The following is a 22,320-nucleotide window of genomic DNA, read 5'->3' on the forward strand; positions in this document are numbered from 1 at the left end:
GACCCACAGCGTATCTGGAGATACTGGATTTATCAGATGTGGACTTTAGTTTTTCTTTTTTTTTTTTTGAGACAGGATCTTGTTATGTTGCCTAGGCTGATCTCATACTCCTGGGATCAAGCAATCCTCCTGCCTCAGCCTCTCAAGTAGCTGATATTACAGGCAGGTGCCACTGCACCTGGCTCAAAATGTACACTTTAAAATAACTATGATTAATAAGCTAGAGGGACTAAATGTCAAGTTTTAGAATTTTAGCAAAGAACTGGAAACTAATCAAAAAAGCTAAAAGAAAGTTCTAGAACTGAAAAATACAATGTGTGAAATTAAGAAATAAATGTGATATGGATTTAACAGTAAATTATACAGAACCGAAGATACAATAAGTGAACTGATAGGCCTGAAGAAAATATCCAGACTTAAGCATGGGGAGACAAAGGATATGAAAGAGGTCATAGGACACACATGAGACTCAGTGATTCAGTTATCTCATGTGTGTTTGATTGGAATTGCAGATGGAGAGGAGAAAAGGAATTGGAAAGAAACAATATTTGAATTTCAGGCTGAGAATTCTTGAAAATGGATGAAAGACATTAAGCCACAGATTCAAGAAGCCCTGTAAAAGTCTAATCAGAATACATGGAAAACATATCCTATGGCCTGACTACTTGTATCCCCCCAAAATTTGTATGTTAAAATCCTAACCCCCAAAGTGATGGTATCAGGAGGTGGGGCCTTTAGGAAGTTGTGAGAGCAGAGCCCTCATGAATGGGATTAGTGCCCTTATGAAGGGGACCCCAGGGAGCTAGGTAGCCCCCTTTCACCACCTGATGATACAGCAGGAAGGCACCATCTGTAACAAAGCAGGCCCACACCAGACACTGAATCTGCTGGTGCCTTGATCTTCAACTTCCTAGTCTCCAGACTTGTGAGAAATAAAATTCTTTTATTTATAAGCTACTCATTCTGTGGCATTTGTTGTAGCAGCCCAAACAGACTAAGGCAACATATTAGGCATACCATAGCATACCTGCTGAAAATCAAAGAGAAAGGCATTGGTGAGTAGCCAGGGAGAAAATACATATACCATCAATGGAATAGCAATAAAACTAAAAACTAACTTTTCAATTGAAATAATTAAAACCAGAACCATTAAACAGTGTCTTCATAATGCTGAAAGAAACTACCAAGCTAGATTTTTATATCCACCAAAAATACTCTTTGAAATAAAATAAAATAAAGATATTCTCAGACAAAATCTGAGAGTTTGTCACTAGTAGACACAATAAAGGGAATACTAAAGATGCATTGTTTGGGTAGAAGAAATGTTACATAGGAAATTGGAGGCTGGGCACAGTGGCTCATGCTGGTAATCCCAGTGCTTTGGGAGGCCAAGTTAGGAGGCCAGGAGTTTGAGACCAGCCTGGGTAACACAGTGAGACACTGTCTCTAATAAAAATATAAAAAAATAGCTGGATGTATACTCAGGATGCTGAAGTGGGAGGACCACTTGAGCCCAGGAGTTTGAGGTTACAGTAAGCTATGATTGTGCCACTGCATTCCAACCTGGGCAACAGAGCAAGACCCTGTCTCAGCTGGGCATGGTGGCTCACCCCTGTAATCCCAGCATTTTGGGAGGCTGAGGTGGGCAGATCATGAGGTCAGGAGATTGAGAACATCCTGGCTAACACGGTGAAACCCCATCTCTACTAAAAAATACAAAAAATTAGCCGAGTGTGGTGGCGGGCGCCTATAGTCCCAGCTACTTGGGATGCTGAGGCTAGAGAACGGCATGAACCCAGGAGGCGGAACTTGGAGTGAGCCCAGATTGCGCCACTGCACTTCAGTCTGGGTGACAGAGCAAGACCATCTCAAAAGAAAAAAAAAAAAAAAGACCCTGTCTCTAAAAAAAGTGGAGATGCGGCCGGGCGTGGTGGCTACGCCTGTAATCCCAGCAGTTTGGGAGGCTGAGGCAGGTGGATCATGAGGTCAGGAGATCGAGACCATCCTGGCTAACACAGTGAAACCCCGTCTCTACTAAAAATACAAAAAATTAGCCAGGCGTGGTGGCGGGCGCCTGTGGTCCCAGCTGCTCGGGAGGCTGAGGCAGGAGAATGGCGGGAACCCAGGAGGCGGAGCGTGCAGTGAGCCAGGATTGCGCCACTGCACTCCGGCCTGGGCAACAGAGCGAGACTCCGTCTCAAAAAAAAAAAAAAAAAAAAAAAAAAAAAAGTGGAGATGCTGAAAGAAATGAAGAAAAATACAAAAGTTAAGTACTTAGATAAATCTAAATGATTATAATCTAATGTCTAATGGGGTTGCAAATTAATGTCTGTGGGACTAAAGATATTTAATGTTAAATGCAATTAAAATAAATTACAACCATGGCATGTAATTTTAGAGGAAAGAAAATAGAATTAATGTGTCCTGTGATTTTTGCTTTTCTAGGAAGTGGTAAAGTAGTATATTAAGTCAATGATGTGTGCTATAATTTCTGGAATAATAAGTAAACACATAATAAAATAATGTATAATGAATAGTTAAGGGGGAGAGGAATAGAATATAGAATTGGAATATGAGTCTAAAAAAAGATTAAAAAGGAGAGGCCGGGTGTGGTGGCTCACGCCTGTAATCCCAGCATTTCAGGAGGCAAGGTGGGAGGATCACCTGTGGCCAGGAGTTCGAGACCAGCCTGTCCGGCATGGTGAAACCCTGTCTCTACTAAACATACAAAACTTAGCCGGATGCAGTGGTACAGGCTTGTAGTCCCAGCTGCTTGGTAGGCTGAAGCATGAGAATCACTTGAACCCCCGATGCAGAGGTTGCAGTGAGCTGAGATCATGCCACTGCACTCCACCTAGGCCACAGAGTGAGACTTTATCTCATAAATAAATAAATAAATAAATAATAAATAAATAAATGAGAGAAGACCAGGCACAATGGCTCATTCCTGTAGTTCCATTCCAGCACTTTGGGAGGCTGAGGCGGGTGGATTGCATGAGCCCAGGAGTTTGAGACCAGCCTGGGTAACATGGTGAAACCCTGTTTCTATCAAAAATACAAAAAATTACCCAGGTGTGGTAGCATACACCTGTGGTCCCAGCTACTTGGGAGGCTGAGGTTAGAGGATTGCTTGAGCCCAGGAGATCAAGATTGCAGTGAGCCATGATTGTGCCACTGCACTCTAACCTGAGTGACAGAGCAAGCACCCCTGTCTCAAAAAAAGAAAAAAAAAAGGAGAGAAAGGGGACATAAAAAAAGCAAGACGAATAGCAACTACGATGGTAGAGTAAACCAAATAGTATATATTTAAGCTAACGTACATTATATGCATATGACATTAAAATATGTAAACATAGAAATACACACACATATATGTGTATTTATTTTTATATATTATTTTTATATATTATTTTATATATATTATTATTTTATATATTTATTTTCTATATTATTTATTTATATATATTTAAATATATATATATATTTATTTATTTTAAGACACAGTCTCCCTCTGTCGCCTGGGCTAGACTGCAGTGGTGCTATCTTGGCTTGCTGCAACCTCTGCCTCCCGGCTTCAAGCAATTCTTGTGCCTCAGTCTCCTGAGTAGCATGCGCCACCTCACCCAGATAATTTTTTTGTATTTTTAGTAAAGACAAGGTTTTGCTGTGTTGGCCAGACTGGTCTCGAACTCCTGAGCTCAAAGTGATCCACCTGCCTTGGTCTCCCAAATTGCTGGGATTACAGGCGTGAGCTACCATGCCTGGCCTAAAATATTATACATTAAACACACTTAAAATACATGGACTGAATACTTGAAAGTCAATATTGGATTTTTGTTTATTTCTTGTTTGTTTGTTTTGTTTTTCTTTTTGTTTTATAGAGACAGGGTCTCACTCTGTCACCCAGGCTGGAGTGCAGTGGGGCAATCTCAGCTCAATATAAATTTAACCTCCTGGGCTCCATCGATACTCCTGCTCAGCCTCCCAAGTAGCTGGGACTACAGGCGTGTGCCACTATGCCTTGCTAATTTAAAAAATTTTTTTTTGTAGAGATGACATTTTGCTATGTTGCCCAGACTGGTTGTGAACTCCTGGGCTCAAGCAATCCTCCTGTCTTGGCATCCCAAGGTGTTTGGATTACAGGCATAAGTCACTGTGTCTGGTCAGTCTTGGATTTTAAAAGATCAACTAAGTGCTGTTTATCAGAAATGCTCTTAAATGATACAAAAAACTTCAAAGGACAGAAAAAGATATGCAGTGCATATGCTAATAAAAAGAGCTGCAGACAAATAGATTCAAGTCAAGAAACACTGCTAACAATGAAGAGAGATATTTATAATTATGAAAGGTTTAATTCATCAGGAAAATATGACAGTACTAAATATATATGTACGAATAACATAGTCCTAAAATATATAGAGAGTAAAATTGTCCAGAACAAGTAAACACTCTCTGTATACAAAAAGTCCAAAGGAATCAATGAATACACTATTAGAACTAACAAATTAGTATATAGTAAGGTTGCAGGATATAAAATGAATATATAAAAATCTATTGTATTTCTATCCACCAACAATGAATAATATAAAAAATCAAAGTAAGAAAACAATCCTTTTTATAACATCAAAAAGAATAAAATTCTTAGCAATAAATTTAATACAAGAAGTTCAAGACTTGTATAATGAAAACTACAAAATATCATTTAAAGAAATTAGGAGGCTGGATGCTGTGTCTTGTGCGGGAGGCCAAGGTGGATAGATCACTTTGAGCTCAGGAGTTCGAGACCAGCCTGGGCAATATGGCAAAACCCCATCTCTATAAAAAATACAAAATGAAATTAGCCAGGCGTGGTGGCTCATGCCTGTAGTCCCAGCTACGAGGGAGGCTGAGGCTGGAGAATCTCTTGAACTTGGGAAGTAGAGGTTGCAGTGAGCTGAGACTGCACCGCTGCACTCCACTCTGTCTCAAAAAAAAAAAAAAGAAAGAAAAAGAAAAAGAAAAAAAAAAAGAAAAGAGAAATTAGGGCCGGGTGCAGTGGCTCACATCTGTAATCTCATCACTTTGGAAGGGGCTAAGCTGGGAGGCTCACTTGAGGCCGGGAGTTTGAGACCAATCTGGCAATGTAGCAAGATCCCATCTCTACCAAAAATTTAAAAATTAACCAGCCATGGTGGCACATGCCTGTAGTCCAAGCTACTTGGAAGGCTGAGGTGGAAGGATCACTTTAGCCCAGGAGTTCAAAGCTGCAGTGAGCTGGTTCATGCCACTGCACTCCAGCCTGGGCAACAGAGTGAGACCCTGTCTCTAAAAAAAAATAAAAAATAATTAAGGAGGCCAGGCGCGGTGGCTCACGCCTGTAATCCCAGCACTTTGGGAGGCCGAGGTGGGCGGATCACGAGGTCAGGAGATCGAGACCATCCTGGCTAACACGGTGAAACCCTGTCTCTACTAAAAATACAAAAAAAAAAAAAAAAATTAGCCGGACGCGGTGGCAGGCGCCTGTAGTCCCAGCTACTTGGGAGACTGAGGCAGGAGAATGGCGTGAACCCGGGAGGCGGAGCTTGCAGTGAGCCGAGATCGCGCCACTGCACTCCAGCCTGGGCGACAGAGCAAGACTCCGTCTCAAAAAAAAAAAAAAAAAAAGGGCCGGGCGCGGTGGCTCAAGCCTGTAATCCCAGCACTTTGGGAGGCCGAGACGGGCGGATCACGAGGTCAGGAGATCGAGACCATCCTGGCTAATATGGTGAAACCCCGTCTCTACTAAAAAATACAAAAAACTAGCTGGACGAGGTGGCGGGCGCGTGTAGTCCCAGCTACACGGGAGGCTGAGGCAGGAGAATGGCGTAAACCCGGGAGGCGGAGCTTGCAGTGAGCTGAGATCCAGATCCAAAAAAAAAAAAAAAAAAATTATAATAATAATTAAGGAAGACATAAACAAATGGAAAATATTCCATGTTTAAGGATCAGAACACTTAATATGGCAGTGCTCTCTAAACTGATCTACAGATTCATCGCAGTTCTTTTTTTTTTTTTTTTTTTTGAGAGCGGAGTCTCGCTGTGTCGCCCAGGCTGGAGTGCAGTGGCGCGATCTTGGCTCACTGCAAGCTCCGCCTCCCGGGTTCCCGCCATTCTCCCGCCTCAGCCTCCGAGTAGCTGGGACTACAGGCGCCCGCCACCGCGCCCGGCTAGTTTTTTGTATTTTTAGTAGAGACGGGGTTTCACCGTATTAGCCAGGAGGGTCTCGATCTCCTGACCTCGTGATCCACCCGCCTCGGCCTCCCAAAGTGCTGGGATTACAGGCTTGAGCCACCGCGCCCGGCCGCAGTTCTTATAAAAAGCTCGGCTGAACTTTTTGCAGAAATTGACACACTGTTCCTAAAATTCACATGGAAATTTAAGGAACCCAGAATAGCTAAATGAGTTGTGAAAAAGAACAAAGTTTATAGAACTCACATTTCCTGGTTTAAAAGCTTACTACACAGCTACAGTAATCAAGAAGTGTGATGCTAGTATAATGATAAATGTATAGATCAGTGGAACAAAATTGAAAGTTCAGAAATAAACCCTTACATTTATGGTCAGTTGACTTGCAACAAGGTTGCCAAGACCATGCAATGGGAAATGAATAGTCTTTTCAACAAATGGTGCTGGAACAACTGGATAGGCACTTGGAAAAGAATAAAATTGGATGCGTATCTCAAATCATATATAAAAATTAACTCAAAATGGATCAAAAATATAAGTGTTAGAGCTAAAACTCTTATAAGAAAACACAGGTAAGTTTTCATGAGCTTGGATTTAGCAGTGGTTGTTTAGATATGACACCAAAAGCACAAGCAACAAGAAAAAAAAAAAAAACAGATAAATTGGACTTCATTAAAATTAAGAACTTTCGTGCTTCAAAGTCACTATCAAAAAACTGAAAAGACTGACTGGGCTCGGTGGCTCATGCCTGTAATCTCAGCACTTTGGGAGGCTGAGGCAGGTGGATCACCTGAGGTCAGGAGTTCAAGACCAGCCTGGCCAACATGACGAAACCCTGTCTCTATTAAAATTACAACAATTAGCCAGGATGGTGGTGCACACTTGTAATCCCAGCTCCTCGGGAGACTGAGGCAGGAGAATAACTTGGACCCAGAAGGCGGAGGTTGCAGTGAGCCAAGATTGCGCCACTGCACTCCAGCCTAGGCAACAAAGCAAGAATCTATTAAAAAAAAAAAAAAAAGATAACTCACAGAATGGGAGAAGTTATTTGCAAATCATCTGTCTGCAAAGGGACTTGTATCCAGAATATATAAACAACTCAACAATAGAAAGACAAGTAGCCCAACTTAGAAAGGGTAAAAGATCTGAATAGATATTTCTCCAGTGAAGATCTACAAATGACCAGTAGGCTCATGTGAAAAGATGCTCAAAATCATTAATCATTAGGGAACTGCAAATCAAAACCATAATGAAATACCACTTCAAACCCACTAGTATGGCTATAGTCAAAAAAAAAAAAACAAAAAAAAAGGAAAACAACGTGTAAGCAACAATATGGAAAACTTGCTGATGGGAATATAAAGTGGTGCAGCTACTTTAGAAAACAGTTTGGCAGTTTTCCAGTAAGTTAAACATAGAGTTACTGTATAACTTAAGAATTCCACCTTTAGGTCCATACTCAAGAGAACTGAAAACATATATTGACACAAAAGCTTGTACATGAAAGTTCATAGCAGTGTTATTCATAATAGCTAAAAGGTAGAAATAGCCCCAAATGTCCATCAAATGATGAGTGGATTTAAAAATGTGGTGTATCCATACAATGGAAGAGTATTTGGCCATAAAAAAGAATGAAATCCTAATGGGGCAAGATGGATGAATCTTTTTTTTTTTTGAGACGGAGTCTCGCTCTGTCACCCAGGCTGGAGTGCACTGGCCGGATCTCAGCTCACTGCAAGCTCCGCCTCCCAGGTTCACGCCATTCTCCTGCCTCAGCCTCCCGAGTGGCTGGGACTACAGGCGCCCGCCACCTCGCCCGGCTAGTTTTTTGTATTTTTTAGTAGAGACGGGGTTTCACCGTGTTAGCCAGGATGGTCTCGATCTCCTGACCTCGTGATCCGCCCGTCTCGGCCTCCCAAAGTTCTGGGATTACAGGCTTGAGCCACCGCGCCCGGCCCAAGGATGAATCTTAAAACATGATGCTAAGTAAGAAAGCCAAACAAAAAAGTCCTCATTTATGATTACATAATTGAGGGGAAGAGGACAATATCCCAAATATTGCAAATCCATGGAAACATAGAATAGATGAGCAAATGTGATGGGCTGGGAGAAAGGGTGAATGGAGAATGACTACCAATGAGTATAGGGTTTCTTTTGGGAGTGAAGAAAGTGTTGTGGAATTTGATGATAGTGATGGTTACATAGCTTGGTGAATATACTCAGAAGAACCCCTGAATTGTATACTTAAACCTTAAGAAAATCAATCAGAACCAAAAACTAGACAATTTATCAATTTATCTTAGTGGGAGATTTTAACAGACCTCTCTCAAACTGAAAACAAATTAGTAAGGTAAGTAACGATATAGAAGATGGAAACAACATGATCAGCAAGTTAACCAAACTAACATATGTAGAACTCTGTACCTAGCGACTGCACAGCACACATAAATAGCAAAAATTACTACATGCTGGGCCAGGAAGCAAGTTTCAGTGACTTTCAAAGGACTGAAATCATACAAAGTTGTTGTTGTTTTAGAGACTGGTTCTCACTGTCACCCAGGCTGTAGTGCAGTGGTGTGATCCTGCCTCACTGCAGCTTGATCTCCTGGGTGCAAGCAGTCCTCCCACTTCAGCATCCCAAATAGCTGCTATTGTAGGCACATGCCACCACTCTCAGCTTTTTTTTTTTTTTTCTGGGTAGAGACAAGGTCTCATTATGTTGCCCAGGCTGGTCTCAAACTACCGGCCTCAAGCGTTCCTCCTGCCTCAGCTTCCCAAAGTGCTGGGATCACAGGCATGAGCCACCACACCTAGCCCATAATATGTTTTTCAACCACAGTGGAATCAAGCCAGAAATTGATTAAAAAAAAAGAGAAAAAGTAGGAAATCCCATGACATTTTGGATTCTTTTATTTTGAGATGGAGTTTCACTCTTGTTGCCCAGGCTGGAGTGCAATGGCGGGATCTTGGCTAACGGCAACCTCCGCCTCCCAGGTTCAAGTGATTCTTCTGCCTCAGCCTCCCGAGTAACTGGGATTACAGGTGCGTGCCACCACGCTCAGCTAATTTTTTGTATTTTTAGTAGAGATGGGGTTTCACCATGTTGGCCAGGCTTGTTTGGAACTCCTGACCTCAGGTGATCCACCCACCTCAGCCTCCCAAACTGCTGGGATTACAAGCGTGAGCCACCATACCCTGCCACACTTTGGAATTAAAATGACATACTTCAAAATAATTTATCAGTCATAAAAGAAATCACAGTGGGAATTAGAGAATATTTTGAACTTAATTATTGTAAAAATACACGTTAACATGTAGAATGCAACTAAGGGGGAATGTTGTAGCCTAAAATACTACCATTAGAGAAGAAGAAATAGTAAAGATTGATGATGCTTACATGCATGATAAGAAAGTTAGAAAAACAGCATCAAATAAACTTGATGGAAGACTATAATAAAGATGGCAGGAATTAATGTTATAGAAAACAAACAGCATCTCTCTCAACAAAACCAAAAAGTGACTTTTTAAAAGAAAATACAATTGATTCATCAAGAAAAAGAACATAAAACAATTCAGTTATCAATAATATAACTGCAGATCCTAGATACATTTAAAAATACAATAAAAAGATACTGTGAGCAATTTTATGCCAATAAACTTGAACATTTAACTGATATGGATTCCTGGATAGACAACTTGCCAAAAGTGAGAAATAGTTTTGGAAAATCTGGATACTCTTGGATCTTGCTATTAAGATCTTAAGATTAATGGCTATTAATATCTATTGAATTCATAATTGAAAATCTTCCCACAAGACAAAAAGTTTTTAAAAATTTTATTCCTATATGGTATTGTCACAGAATTCTGCAAATAATTTAAGGAAGAAATAATACTCTTTCAGAGAATGGAAGGAGGAACTACTTCCCAGTTCATTTTATAATCTCGATGAGCTTGCCCTTTCCTTTTATTTATTTATTTTTTTGAGACGGAGTCTCGCTCTGTCGCCCAGACTGGAGTGCAGTGGCGCGATCTCAGCTCACTGCAACCTCTGCCTCCCGGGTTCAAGCAATTCTCCTGCCTTATCCTCCTGAGTAGCTGGGATTACAGGGGCATGCCATCATGCCCGGCTAATTTTTGTATTTTTAGTAGAGACGGGGTTTCACCATGTTGGTCAGGCTGGTCTCGAACTCAAGACCTCGTGATCCGCCCGCCTCGGCCTCCCAAAGTGCTAGGATTACAGGTGTGAGCCATCGTGCCTGGCCGAGGTTGCCCTTTCCTGAGATGGGAAGGACTGTGGGTCAGTTAGGTTTTAGTTATGTTAGGTTTAAGATGCCTGTTAGATATTAAGTGGAAATGTCAAGCAGGTATTTGGGTACATTCTTTTGGAGTTCAGGGGAGAAGTCTGTGTTAGAGACACACATTTGGGATTTGTCAGCATTTACATAATATTGAATGTCACGATCACTAAAGAAGTGAGTTTAGGTAGTAAAGAAATCTAAAAGCTGATTTCTGGACACTCCAATACCTAGAGGTCAGGAAGCTGAATAAGAGGGAACCAGCAGAGGAGCCACAGAGAATTAGAAGAAGAATCAAGAGAAAGCAGGTTCAGGAACTGGGCCAGTTCTTATTATTGCCTCTCAGCTCTAAACCCACACTGTGTCCTGTCTTACGATGCTGGGACTGTACTCTGCTTCTCCCTTTCTCCATTGCCAACTGCCTCTGTCATTAGAGGGTGCCGGAGAGACTTTGTAAGACTGAAAGAGGGCCGGGCGCGGTGGCTCAAGCCTGTAATCCCAGCACTTTGGGAGGCCGAGACGGGCGGATCACGAGGTCAGGAGATCGAGACCATCCTGGCTAACACGGTGAAACCCCGTCTCTACTAAAAAAAATACAAAAAATTAGCCGGGCGAGGTGGCGGGCGCCTGTAGTCCCAGCTACTCGGGAGGCTGAGGCAGGAGAATGGCGTGAACCCGGGAGGCGGAGCTTGCAGTGAGCTGAGATCCGGCCACTGCACTCCAGCCTGGGCGACAGAGCGAGACTCCGTCTCAAAAAAAAAAAAAAAAAAAAAAAAAAAAAAAAGACTGAAAGAGGAAGAAGAAAGGACTTTTCTTCTTCCAATGCTTGTTTATCCCTGTGGTGACTGTGTAGAATCCTGGCAGTGTTTACGACAGCATATTCCTTTGGTACCATGCCCTCTTCTCAGAGACCTGAATCTCAGCCTGGTGTGTGTTGAGTGTAGGGTTGGGGGCAGGGAGGTGCTCCACTGAGTTTCTAAGTTCCTTGTTCACTTTTCTCTCAGTCTTGGGGCTGAGGGTGGGAATAGTGGCTGCTCTCTTCAGTTCTTACATCTGTACACATTAGAGTTTTCAAATAGTTGAGCAGTTTTTACCTACTTAACAAGAGAGAATAGGAACTACTGGGGAGCCAAGCAGTAGAAGAGAGGAAATTTCTCCTTTTAGAAGTATTCCAGCTAATAAAGGAAAAAGGCGTTTTAGAATTAGAATATGAGTGTTTTGCAACCCCTTTGGTGGTACCACAAAGGCAACTTAGTGGAAGAGTATCATGCCATCTATAAGTAGTTTTGCCCCTTTCTCTCCGTCCCCCAAAGGAAAAAATATTGGTCTTCTAAAGATTCACTTACTACTTTACAGGAAGTACAGAAAATAGGAACATGTTAAACTGCATTCTAGGAAAACAGTTAGCAAAATCCAGACAGTGGGAAACCCTGGCAGGGCAAATAATGAAGTTTCAGTAAGAAATAAATTTTAAGAAAAAATGGAGGGAGAACCTGTAGGTGAAAAGAAATTTAAAGTAAGACTGATCAATTGCCATGTATGTACCTTATTTAGATCCTGATTCAAACAAAAAACTTTTGACATGTGTGAAACTATTGGGAAATGTGAGCCAGATTAGATATTTGATGATAATAAGGAAATATTTTTAACTTTTTTGGTGCGGTTACATTTTAAAAGAAGATTGTATCCTCTTAGAGATATATGTGGAACTATTTAGAGATTCAAAATAATAGGGGGCTGGGTGGGAGGGGCTGCATTGTACAGATGAAACAAGATTAACCATGAATGGCTCACTGTTGAAACTCTGTGATGGGCACTTGAGAATTTATTATATTATTATGCCAAATTGCGTATGTTTGAAGTTTTCCAATAAAATGTTTAAAATAGTGGCAGGGGGCAAGAAGAAAAGGATGACTCTATTGAAAGAAAAAACAATTTTAAAAGACACGGAGAATAGGAAGAGGGAAAAATTGATGAGGCACGAGAAAGGCAGCAGGTGGGGACATATCAAGAGTGATTCTTCAGCAGGTGAGGGTGTGATAGCCACTGCAAAAGTGGAGGTTGGCTGTAAAATAGGGGCACAGATGACTATAATGCAAGGGAAGGCAGACTCTTAAGCTAAGTCACAAGATCCCTAAAGTTCTGATTGATATTTTACACCAGTTTGTATGGATTCTGTACCTTGGACTGGCAACTTAGAAGTGCTTCTGATAACCCTCCCCCACCTTGTTGTTGTTGTTGTTGTTGTTTTTTTTCCTGGAGAGTAGAACATAAAAGGGGATAAATAATGGGAGAGGGAAATAACCAATATTGAGCCCTTGCTATGTAATAGACACCATGCTAAGCTTAATTACTTTACCTTAGTCTTCACCACAGTTATATGAGGTAGCCATCTCATTTTATGAGGAAGGAAATGGAGGCTCAGGGAGATTAAAACACACAGCTAGTAAAGAGTGAAGCTGGGAGTCAACTTGAATTTTTCTGCCTCTGAAGTCCATTTCTCCCCTACTATATATCCTGCAGTTCAGAATGAGAAATTTAATTTTAAATTTCAACATCATTTCAGGTGAAGGAGAAAGCATTCTATTAATAGGATTCCTGTATTAACTTTGGGTAGGTATCAGAGAAGAATAGCCCTCTTTTCTAACTACATCAAAATGAATTTTTGTGAGGTTGAGGATTTAAAAATGTACAATAAATAGATATAGTCGCATACTACATTAAGATTTTTCATTAATATTTTACATTAATTTTTCTGTGTTTTTTCCCCAGATATTGAAATACTTCGTGAGACATTTATTAACATTGAATCAAAGGATCACAGGTTACAGAAAGTTAAAGTGATTTTGCTGCTACCTCGTTGTTCAGGACTGGGTGTTAGTAATCCAGTAGAATTTATTTTAAATGAACATGAAGGTACTTGTTTTAATTTCTAAATTATTGAAATTAGTTGACAGTTTAAAATATAAAATTATTTAAAATCATTAAAATACCATATCAAATACATCTGATTAATAAATAATAGCAACCATGTATAAAGTACTTACTATGTGTAAAGTCCTTTACCTCTGTTACCTCATTTAATCCTTACACCAATCTAATAGACCAGGGTGATATTAAAAATATTTAATAATTGGAATAATGTAGGCAATCAGAAAAGATCCTGGCCAGTATGCTATTCTGAATATACCAGAGCTCTTGATGTGAGTGTTAAAATTTACCAGCACTCTATAGATGAAAATACTGAGACTCAAAGATTGATTCATTTTTCTCAGGTCAAGGAACTAGAGAAGAGCTAGGATTCAAATTTAGATCTGTTTTACTCTAGAGCCCCTGTGTTCTAAACATGATCTTAATTAAATCATAAACAGATTATTTCAAACTCAAAGGTGTCTTAATCTCTAGGATGTATGCTTTATGAAATGAATATCTCAGACTAAATATAGGAGCATTTACATTTAATTTTATTGGCTTTTAAATACATTTAAAATAATTATTATTTAACATTAACATTTACTGAGAACTTAGATGTAAGGCCTTGGGTGTGGCACTTTTCTTGGATTATTTCAGTAAGTCTTCACAAGAATTCTGTGAAGTAGTAACTTGTTAACTTCTATTTTACAAATGAGGAATCCCAGGCTCAGAGAAGTTAATGAAGTCTCCTAGGATCATGGGGCTAGTAAGTGGCAGAGCTTGGATTCAAATACAACCACTCTAACTCTGAGACTGGCACTTTTAATGACTCTCTTTTTTTTCTTTTTTTTTTTTTTTGAGGCGGAGTCTCGCTCTGTCGCCCGGACTGGAGTGCAGTGGCCAGATCTCAGCTCACTGCAAGCTCCGCCTCCCGGGTTTACGCCATTCTCCTGCCTCAGCCTCCTGAGTAGCTGGGACTACAGGCGCCCGCCATCTCGCCCGGCTAGTTTTTGTATTTTTAGTAGAGATGGGGTTTCACTGTGTTAGCCAGGATGGTCTCGATTTCCTGACCTCGTGATCCGCCCGTCTCAGCCTCCCGAAGTGCTGGGATTACAGGCTTAAGCCACCACGCCCGGCCACTTTAATGACTCTCTTAATCACATTATATTGCTCCAAATTAAATGAAACTTATTCTTATCCCTTGCTTATATTGAAAGGCATAGATAAGGTTAATTAGAATATTAGAAACAGAAGACATTCCATCAACGTACAGAATATAGTAACTGTTTTCTATTTCTAGCAAGGACAGAAAGAGAAGGAAAAGAAATGGAGGGAAAGGAGCTAATATTTATTAAACACAACAATGTCCCAGGCAATATTCTAGGTAGTGTTCACATACTGTCACTTAGTATTCACAATAACTTTTTGAGGATAGAGTTCTTATAATTGTAGAGCAAAAAAATCAAGACTCAGAAAAATTAAACAAGTTGCTTGTGATCGTGGAGCTAGTAAGTAGGGAAGCTGGGATTCAAATTCAGGTCTGTTAGCACATTTTCTTTCCACTAAACGACACGGTCTTTAACTGGGTTTATACTGTACCACATGGAATTTTGACTTGCTATAGAAAATTTCTTTCCAGAGAGACTTAAACAGAAGAATAACCAATTCAGATGGTAGAATGGTAGGTAGGCTGAGAAAATTTCTATATGAACTTTAAGAAATAATCAAAGAACAATTAGTAGACACTAAAAGAAAAGGGGGAAGGAAAAAAAGGGGGAATAAATAGCAGCTATAATAGGCATAGCAGTCAGGAGAACTAGAGCTCAGAACTGTGAGACTCTGGCCTTATCCTGGGCCATTTTGAGATGGAAATCCAGAAAAAAATAAATCACAGATTAAAAATAAACTAAAAGCTAGGGGAGAAAAGCCTGAAGGAAATTACAAATAAGGGAAGGGGGGAAAGGAAAACATTTCCAAGGTACTGGTAATGTTTTGAAAGCCTTGATGAGAAGATAATAGGATAAGCTAAGAAGTGGTCACATCCTGAAGCAAGTGGGCTTTTGAAGGAACTTGTACTCTGAGGAGCTAAAAGCCAGAGCAAATAAGGAGCTGCTGACCTAGTGACTGTGGTGGGAACGTGGAACATTAGTCAGAAACAGTGGAGGTGAATCCAAAAGATTATTTTATTAAACTTAGATACAAGGAATTAGTTTTAAAAACATTAACATTGAAAAATATTAGAACCATTGATGAATATATGAAGTTGGTCCTTGCTAAAGACTTGGAATTATTTTAAGATAGAATTAAAGAAGTAGATGATATGGCTTTAGAGTATAATAATTTGTAATAGTCCTTTAACAAGTAATGGAGAGTTTTAGAATAGAGAAAAAAAAAATGTGAAATGTAGGCCAGGCACAGTGGCTCACACCTGTAATCCCACCACTTTGGGAGGCTGAGGTGGATAGATCAGTTGAGGCCAGGAGTTTGAGACCAGCCTGACCAACATGATGAAACCCTGTCTCTACTAAAAATACGAAAATTAGCTGGGCATCATGGTGTGCACCTGTAGTCCCAGCTATTCAGGAGGCTGAGGCATGAGAATTACTTGAACCTAGGAGGTAGAGGTTGCAGTGAGCCGAGACTGTGCCACTGCACTTCAGCCTGGATGACAGAGTGAGATCCTGTCTCAAAAAAACAGCAACAACAACGATAACAAAAAACAAAAATCCCCTCATGAAATGTAAAACTAAATTGGGAAGAAATGGAGTTTAATTAACCTTTAGTGATATTATTGGAATGGGCAAGAGCCACATACATGGTATAAATAATTGGCTGTCATACTCTAGCGAGTTCTAGAGAGGTAGTATAATACAGAGTTTAGAAATTTGGGCCCTCTGGTTAGATTTCTGAGTTAGAATCCTGGCTGTCCACTTAGTAGCTATATAACCTTAGACAAGTTGTTTAATGTATGTTTAAACAATTATCTTAATGTTCAAAGGGATAGTTATTCTTCAAGTGGTCATTAAAATAATCTACATTAAGTAGTAGCATTGCATTCAGTATGTCTTCATTAATATCAATACATATATTTAAATTATTTTTCAAAAATTAAAAAATATAGGACATTATTTCTTAATCTGTTATGAAGACATAATATTTGCTTTTCTGAATTTTTTCTTCCAAGGTTTCTTTTGGAAAGTTAGTATTTTAAACTATATCCTTGTATGTTCTCAGATCTCACTATAGCCCATTCTCTTTTATTTTGGAAAATAAATCTTATTTTCTCTTTCCAGTATTAGTCTCGAGACTGACTGCATTTTCTCTGTGTCTAAATGGCTTATATGACTACTTGGATGACTATCTCATAGCAACTTGCAGAAAAACAATATTAAATATTTTCAATATTTTTGAAAAGCTATATTAAAATGAAACAGAATTAACTTTTTTGTTCTAATTTTTAAGTCAACATTTTAATATCTATTTAGTTGTAATAGATATTTTCCATGAAACACTTTTATTTGTAGGCAAAATGATTGAAAAATTATGTGATGATAACAATATGTAAAAAGTTTTTAATGGTGCTATATTTAAAAGCATTTCTTTTTAAAATTCAGATACAGAATTCCTTAAAGATCACTCTCAAGGAGGCATATCAGTGGACAAACTTCACATTCTTGCTCAACAGCAGTACGAACAGCTAACACATGCAATGAAATGTAAGTTTGTCACAGGCACCATCTTGTTAAAATATGGTGTACATTTTAGAAATATTAGTCTTTCATGATCTATATAATCAAGCAATGAAGTGTGAGCCATGAGCACATTTTCCAGAATCTTACTGCCTTCAAATAACAAAATATTTATCTTTACCAATTTAATCTCAGTTTCTAGAATACATGCTTTGCTGTAATTTTAAACAGGTTAGCAAGCATAATTTACTAATTTTGTAATGCCGAAGTGAAATAATTATGTATATTTATAATTGTAGTTTCAGCTTTCCTGTTTCTTCTCTTGGATTTCTTACTTGATATAATTTTTTCTGTTGTCATTGTGCCTACCCCTAACAACTCTTCTACAGTCCAAATTTTAGCCAAACTCTTATTTCTCTTAGTGCTAAGTAGAGAACAGAGAGGTGCAATCGCAGAGAAAGCCTAGATCTCTTGATTTGAAGTTTGAGTAACAAGGCGGCACTTTGAGTGATTTATATCATTGCTTTAATAACTTTATTTAGATTTTGAGTACCACTGCTTTTCCACGTATGCACACAGAAATCTAGATGTCTCTGAGAAATTAATAAGCTTTTATTAATTCCGTATATATTTATAAAGTGCCCACTTTGGGTCAGGCATTAAGCTGTATGTAAGGTGTATCAGTGTTAGCAAATCCTGACCTGCAGAGTCTTAAAGATAAATGGATGTGTGCATAGACCCCATCTATATTATGGATATAGATCTATGGGTATAGATCTTTCAGTAAATACATAAACATACATGAGGTAGAAATAAGGCCTATAGAAGTCACAGAGGTCACAGCTTGCCAGGTGTAAAAGCAAAAAATAAATAAGTAAATAGCACAGAGGAGGCCTTTTCTTTTAGTTTATATTGCTAATAAATATTCATTTGAACATGATATGAATATGATATAGGAAATAAGTTGATTGGAAGATCAGGAATTTGGTAAATAATAAGGTGATCCTTTTTAATTAAATTTTAATTAGATATTTAAAGCTTAAAAAAGCTTCAGAAAGAATCTGAAAAGCAAAGGGATTTTAATGACATAAGCTCTTTTATGATGCCAAATAAACATAAAATTTGGCAACTCTTGAGATTGTAAGTCAAAACAAGTTGTATTTAATTTTCCCATAAGAGAATGCTATCTTAAGTGGTTAAGTATGTAATCAGGGGTTTGACTCCAAATTTTGATAGAACTGACTAAAAGCCCCATTTGAAATCAACCACATAAAAGATAATTATGTAATCTGTCATGGGATTAGAGTAAAAACAAATATTTAAAAAAACCAAAACTAACTGTGCTCAGTCCTCGTTAGTTGTGAAAATGATTTTTAAATATTTGAGCACTTATTGCTTACTTATTATGTGCCAGGCACCTGCTGCTTACTTTATATGTACTATTTTATTTAATAATCACCAAACCTTCTTCCTTAGCTTGCATGCTGTCTTTGACCAGAGCAACAATGGGGCTCGGGCACCCCTAATTCCCTTGCCTTCTAAGACTCACAGCCTTGCCACTACTCTCTACTTTAAAATCATAAGTGGGGGCCAGGAGCGGTGGCTAATGCCTGTAATCCCAGCACTTTGGGAGGCCAAGCCTGGTGGATCACTTGAGGCTAGCCTGGACAACATGGTAAAACCCCATCTCTACTAAAAATACAAAAATTAGCCAGGCTTGTTGGTGTATGCCTGTAGTCCCAGCTACTTGGGAGGCTGAGATATGAGAATCACTTGTTATAGTGAGCTGAGATTGCGCCACTGCACTCCAGCCTGGGTGACAGAGTGAGACTCTGTCTCCAAATAAATAAATAAATAAATAAACAAATAAATAAATGGGCTGGGCATGGTGGCTCATGTCTGAAATCCCAGTGCTTTGGGAGGCCAACATGGTAGGATCACTTGAGGCCAGGAGTTTGAGACCAACCTGGACAACATAGTGAGACCCTGCCTCTACAAAAAATTAAAAAAGTTATCTAGGCATAGGGGCATGCAGGCTACTCAGGAGGCTGAAGTGGGAGGGTCGCTTGAGCCCAGGACTTGGAGGCTGCAGTGAGCCATGATCACCTCACTGCACTCCAGGGCAACAGAGCAAGACTCCATCTCTAGAAAAAAAAAATACGAATAAATCAAATTATAAGAAACATGTTTTCTTATATCCTTTATACCTATTAATGACAATTAACTCAAGAGGCCCCGACTCCAGGTCATTCCTCATTTCCTATACTCTAGTCTCCATAACTCTCTTCATATTCCTTTGTCCACATCTCACTCTGTACTCTCTAGAATTTATAGTCCTTCATTGAGAAAAATTCCCTATATTTTAACTTATTTGAATGTCCTCCGCCTACGTAAAACATTCCTGCATCTTGCCTTTCCCCTGGGAACAATGTTTCCTCAATCTTTCCTCTCCTTTTTTGAGCTATTACTATCACACATTCACTCCTGCCACTAAACTGAAATGGTCCTGTGAGGATCACCAGTGATCCCATGCTGTTGCGTCAGTTCCCAGCCCTCATCTACCTTGGTTTGTCTGTGGCAGTTGACAGAAGTGGTCGCTTTCTCTCCCTTCACACACTTCCATCACTTGTCTTACAGGGCACCACCTTCCAGGCCTTCTCTCTGGCTCCCCCTTCTCCGTCTCCCTTACTGGGTCCTCTCTGTCTCAACACTTTGTTTAACATGGAAGTGTGCCACAGTCCATGCCTTGGATCTTTTTTCTCTGCCTATATTTACTCTTTTGGTGATTGTATCCAGTCTGATGGTTTTAAACACCTCTATGTGACTCCCAAATCTATATTTCGTCTAAACTTCCTCTCGAAACTCTTAGCCTGTATTTCCAGCTGCTCTCTTGATATCTCCACTTAGGGACTCATAGTCATCTCAAAGCTGACATGTCCAAGATGGAAGCCCTGATCTTCCTCCCGCCACACCTGTTCCTCCCACAGTACTGCCATTTCAGTTAATGATAGTTGTAGCCTTCCACTCGCTTAGGCTAAAAACGTTAGCATTATCCATGATTTCTCTTTCATACCACAGCCAGTCTGTCAGTGTATGAGGTACATTCAACTTATACCCAGAATATATCCAGCTACCTCCACCACTACCATGGTGTCCAAACCACCATCAACTGTAATGACCTCCTTTTTTCTCTACCAGCCTCTGCCCCTGCCCTCTACACTCTATTCTTAACACAGCAATTGGAGTGATCTTGTTAAAACCCATCATAACCTGAGTAAAAACCTAAGCCCTTCCGGTTGCCCACAAGTCCCTGTACTATCTGGGGCTCAGACTGTGCTTTCTGACTTCGACTCACTACTCTCTCTTCATTCCCTCTGCTCTGATCAAACCAGTCCCTTCACTTTCCTGGAACATACCAGCACCATGTTGACTTCAGGCCTTTACATTGGCTGTTCCTTTACCTTAGAATGCTTTTCTCTAAATAGCTCTGTGGCTGGTTCCTTATCTCCTTCTAGTCTACCCACAGTTTGCCATCTCAACAATGCTTTCTCTCCCTGCCCTATTTCACACTATTTCTCCTGGAACCCTCTATCCCTCACCCCTGCTCTGCTTTTCTCCATAGCATTGATCACCTAAGAGTACTATATAGTTTTCCTATTTATCTCTGTCTTATTGTCTTTCTCCTCTACTAGAAAGTTAACTCTACAGGGGCATGGATTTTTGTTTGTGTTGTTGTATCCCAAAGCCTAGAACAGTGCCTGTCTGGCAGGTGGTAGGTACTCAATAAGTATGAATCAATGAGTGAATTGCAGGTGGTAGTATTACCTCATTTTACAGATGAAAAATGTAAGACTTTAAGTAATTTGTCCAGGTTCATAGAGCAGTAAGTGACAGAATTGGGATTCACCTCTAAGTCTGTCTGTTTCTAGAATCCTTTAAAATATTTAGGCGATATTGATTGTAGAAGAATGGGCAGAAGTATCAAGTTCATGGTAACCTGCAGTATTTATTTATTTGTGTTTATAACTAAGTTGGCCCCATTTTTTGCTGAATTTTCAATTTCCATACAATCCAGTTAGAATGACTTTACTTACTGGCCACAGACTAAATTACTAAGACAAGCTTTTGCTTTGAAGGGGAGCCATTCAAGCACCTGGGGAAATGATTCTCGTCAGAACAATGTGGTATTAATATCAAATAGATGTTTGGAAACATAGCACATTTATATAGGATTGTTAATAGCATTGTTAACAGTCATTGCGTCTTCTTCTAATATAGTTACTAAAGCTCAAGCAGTTGTTTACTGCACATGTTCAGTTTGTCCAGAAGAAAATGAAGCTGTTGTTAAGAAAGCACTGGAATTTCAAGACCTTGGGAATAAAGTACAACCTTATAGGTAAGAAAAGGAAGGATTCTTCTAAACAACTCAAACAAATATTTTTTAAAATGAAAAATATTATATTCTAAGTTGTATAAAGACATTCTACTTTTTCTTTTTAAAATTATACTTTAGTATGATACAATTGCCTAACTTCTTACAAATTTAACATAGATTCCATAGGACCTTTTTCTTTTTCTTTTTCTATTTTTTTGAGATGGAATCTTGCTCTGTCATCCAGGCTGGAGTACAGTGGCAGCATGTCGGCTCACTGCAACCTCCGCCTCCCAGGTTCAAGCAAATCTCCTGCCTCAGCCTCGCAAGTAGCTGGGATTACAGGCACGTGCCACCATGCCTGACTAATTTTTGTATTTTTAGTAGAGATGGGGATTTTATCATGTTGGCGAGGCTGCTTTCAAACTCCTGACCTCAGGTAATCCACCTGCCTCGGCCTCCCAAAGTGCTGGGATTATAGGTGTGAGCCACCACGCCCGGCTCCTCTAATTCTTAATATGTGCATATTGTCTGCTCCCTCCTTTTAACTTGATATTTTTCCTTTGCCCATTTCACAAGTGGGCATATTAATCACACCTCTATTTTCTTTCTTGCTGACTTTCCTTAATTAGTAGCTCCTTTCAGTAGCTAAGAGCCAACCTCACATTCTGAGAGCTCCTCAACGTAGCATTAGCTAAATCATCATCCAGTGGCAAAGGGTATTATTGAAGGTATGCAACCAAATTGGTGAATGTGGAATGTGTGCCTCTTGATTTGCTAGGAATAATATTTTTAAGAATATGATATGACTGGCCTGGCGTGGTGGCTCACACCTGTAATCCCAGCA

The 22,320-nt window shown here is 39.6% G+C and overlaps 1 protein-coding gene across 1 annotated transcript in view; it reads left to right on the forward strand.

Annotated features, from left to right (window-relative positions):
- Positions 1-22,320, forward strand: part of NSUN7 (NOP2/Sun RNA methyltransferase family member 7) — a 57,825-nt gene that overhangs the window by 24,576 nt on the left and 10,929 nt on the right. The window contains exons 8-10 of the mRNA XM_033214065.1: positions 13,272-13,415; positions 17,027-17,128; positions 21,380-21,497. Of these exons, the coding sequence (XP_033069956.1) occupies positions 13,272-13,415; positions 17,027-17,128; positions 21,380-21,497 (364 nt within the window). The remainder of the gene's footprint in view (positions 1-13,271; positions 13,416-17,026; positions 17,129-21,379; positions 21,498-22,320) is intronic.

Source organism: Trachypithecus francoisi, unplaced genomic scaffold (assembly GCF_009764315.1).
Source record: "Trachypithecus francoisi isolate TF-2019V2 unplaced genomic scaffold, Tfra_2.0 Lachesis_group1, whole genome shotgun sequence".
Classification (NCBI taxonomy): Eukaryota; Metazoa; Chordata; class Mammalia; order Primates; family Cercopithecidae; genus Trachypithecus; species Trachypithecus francoisi.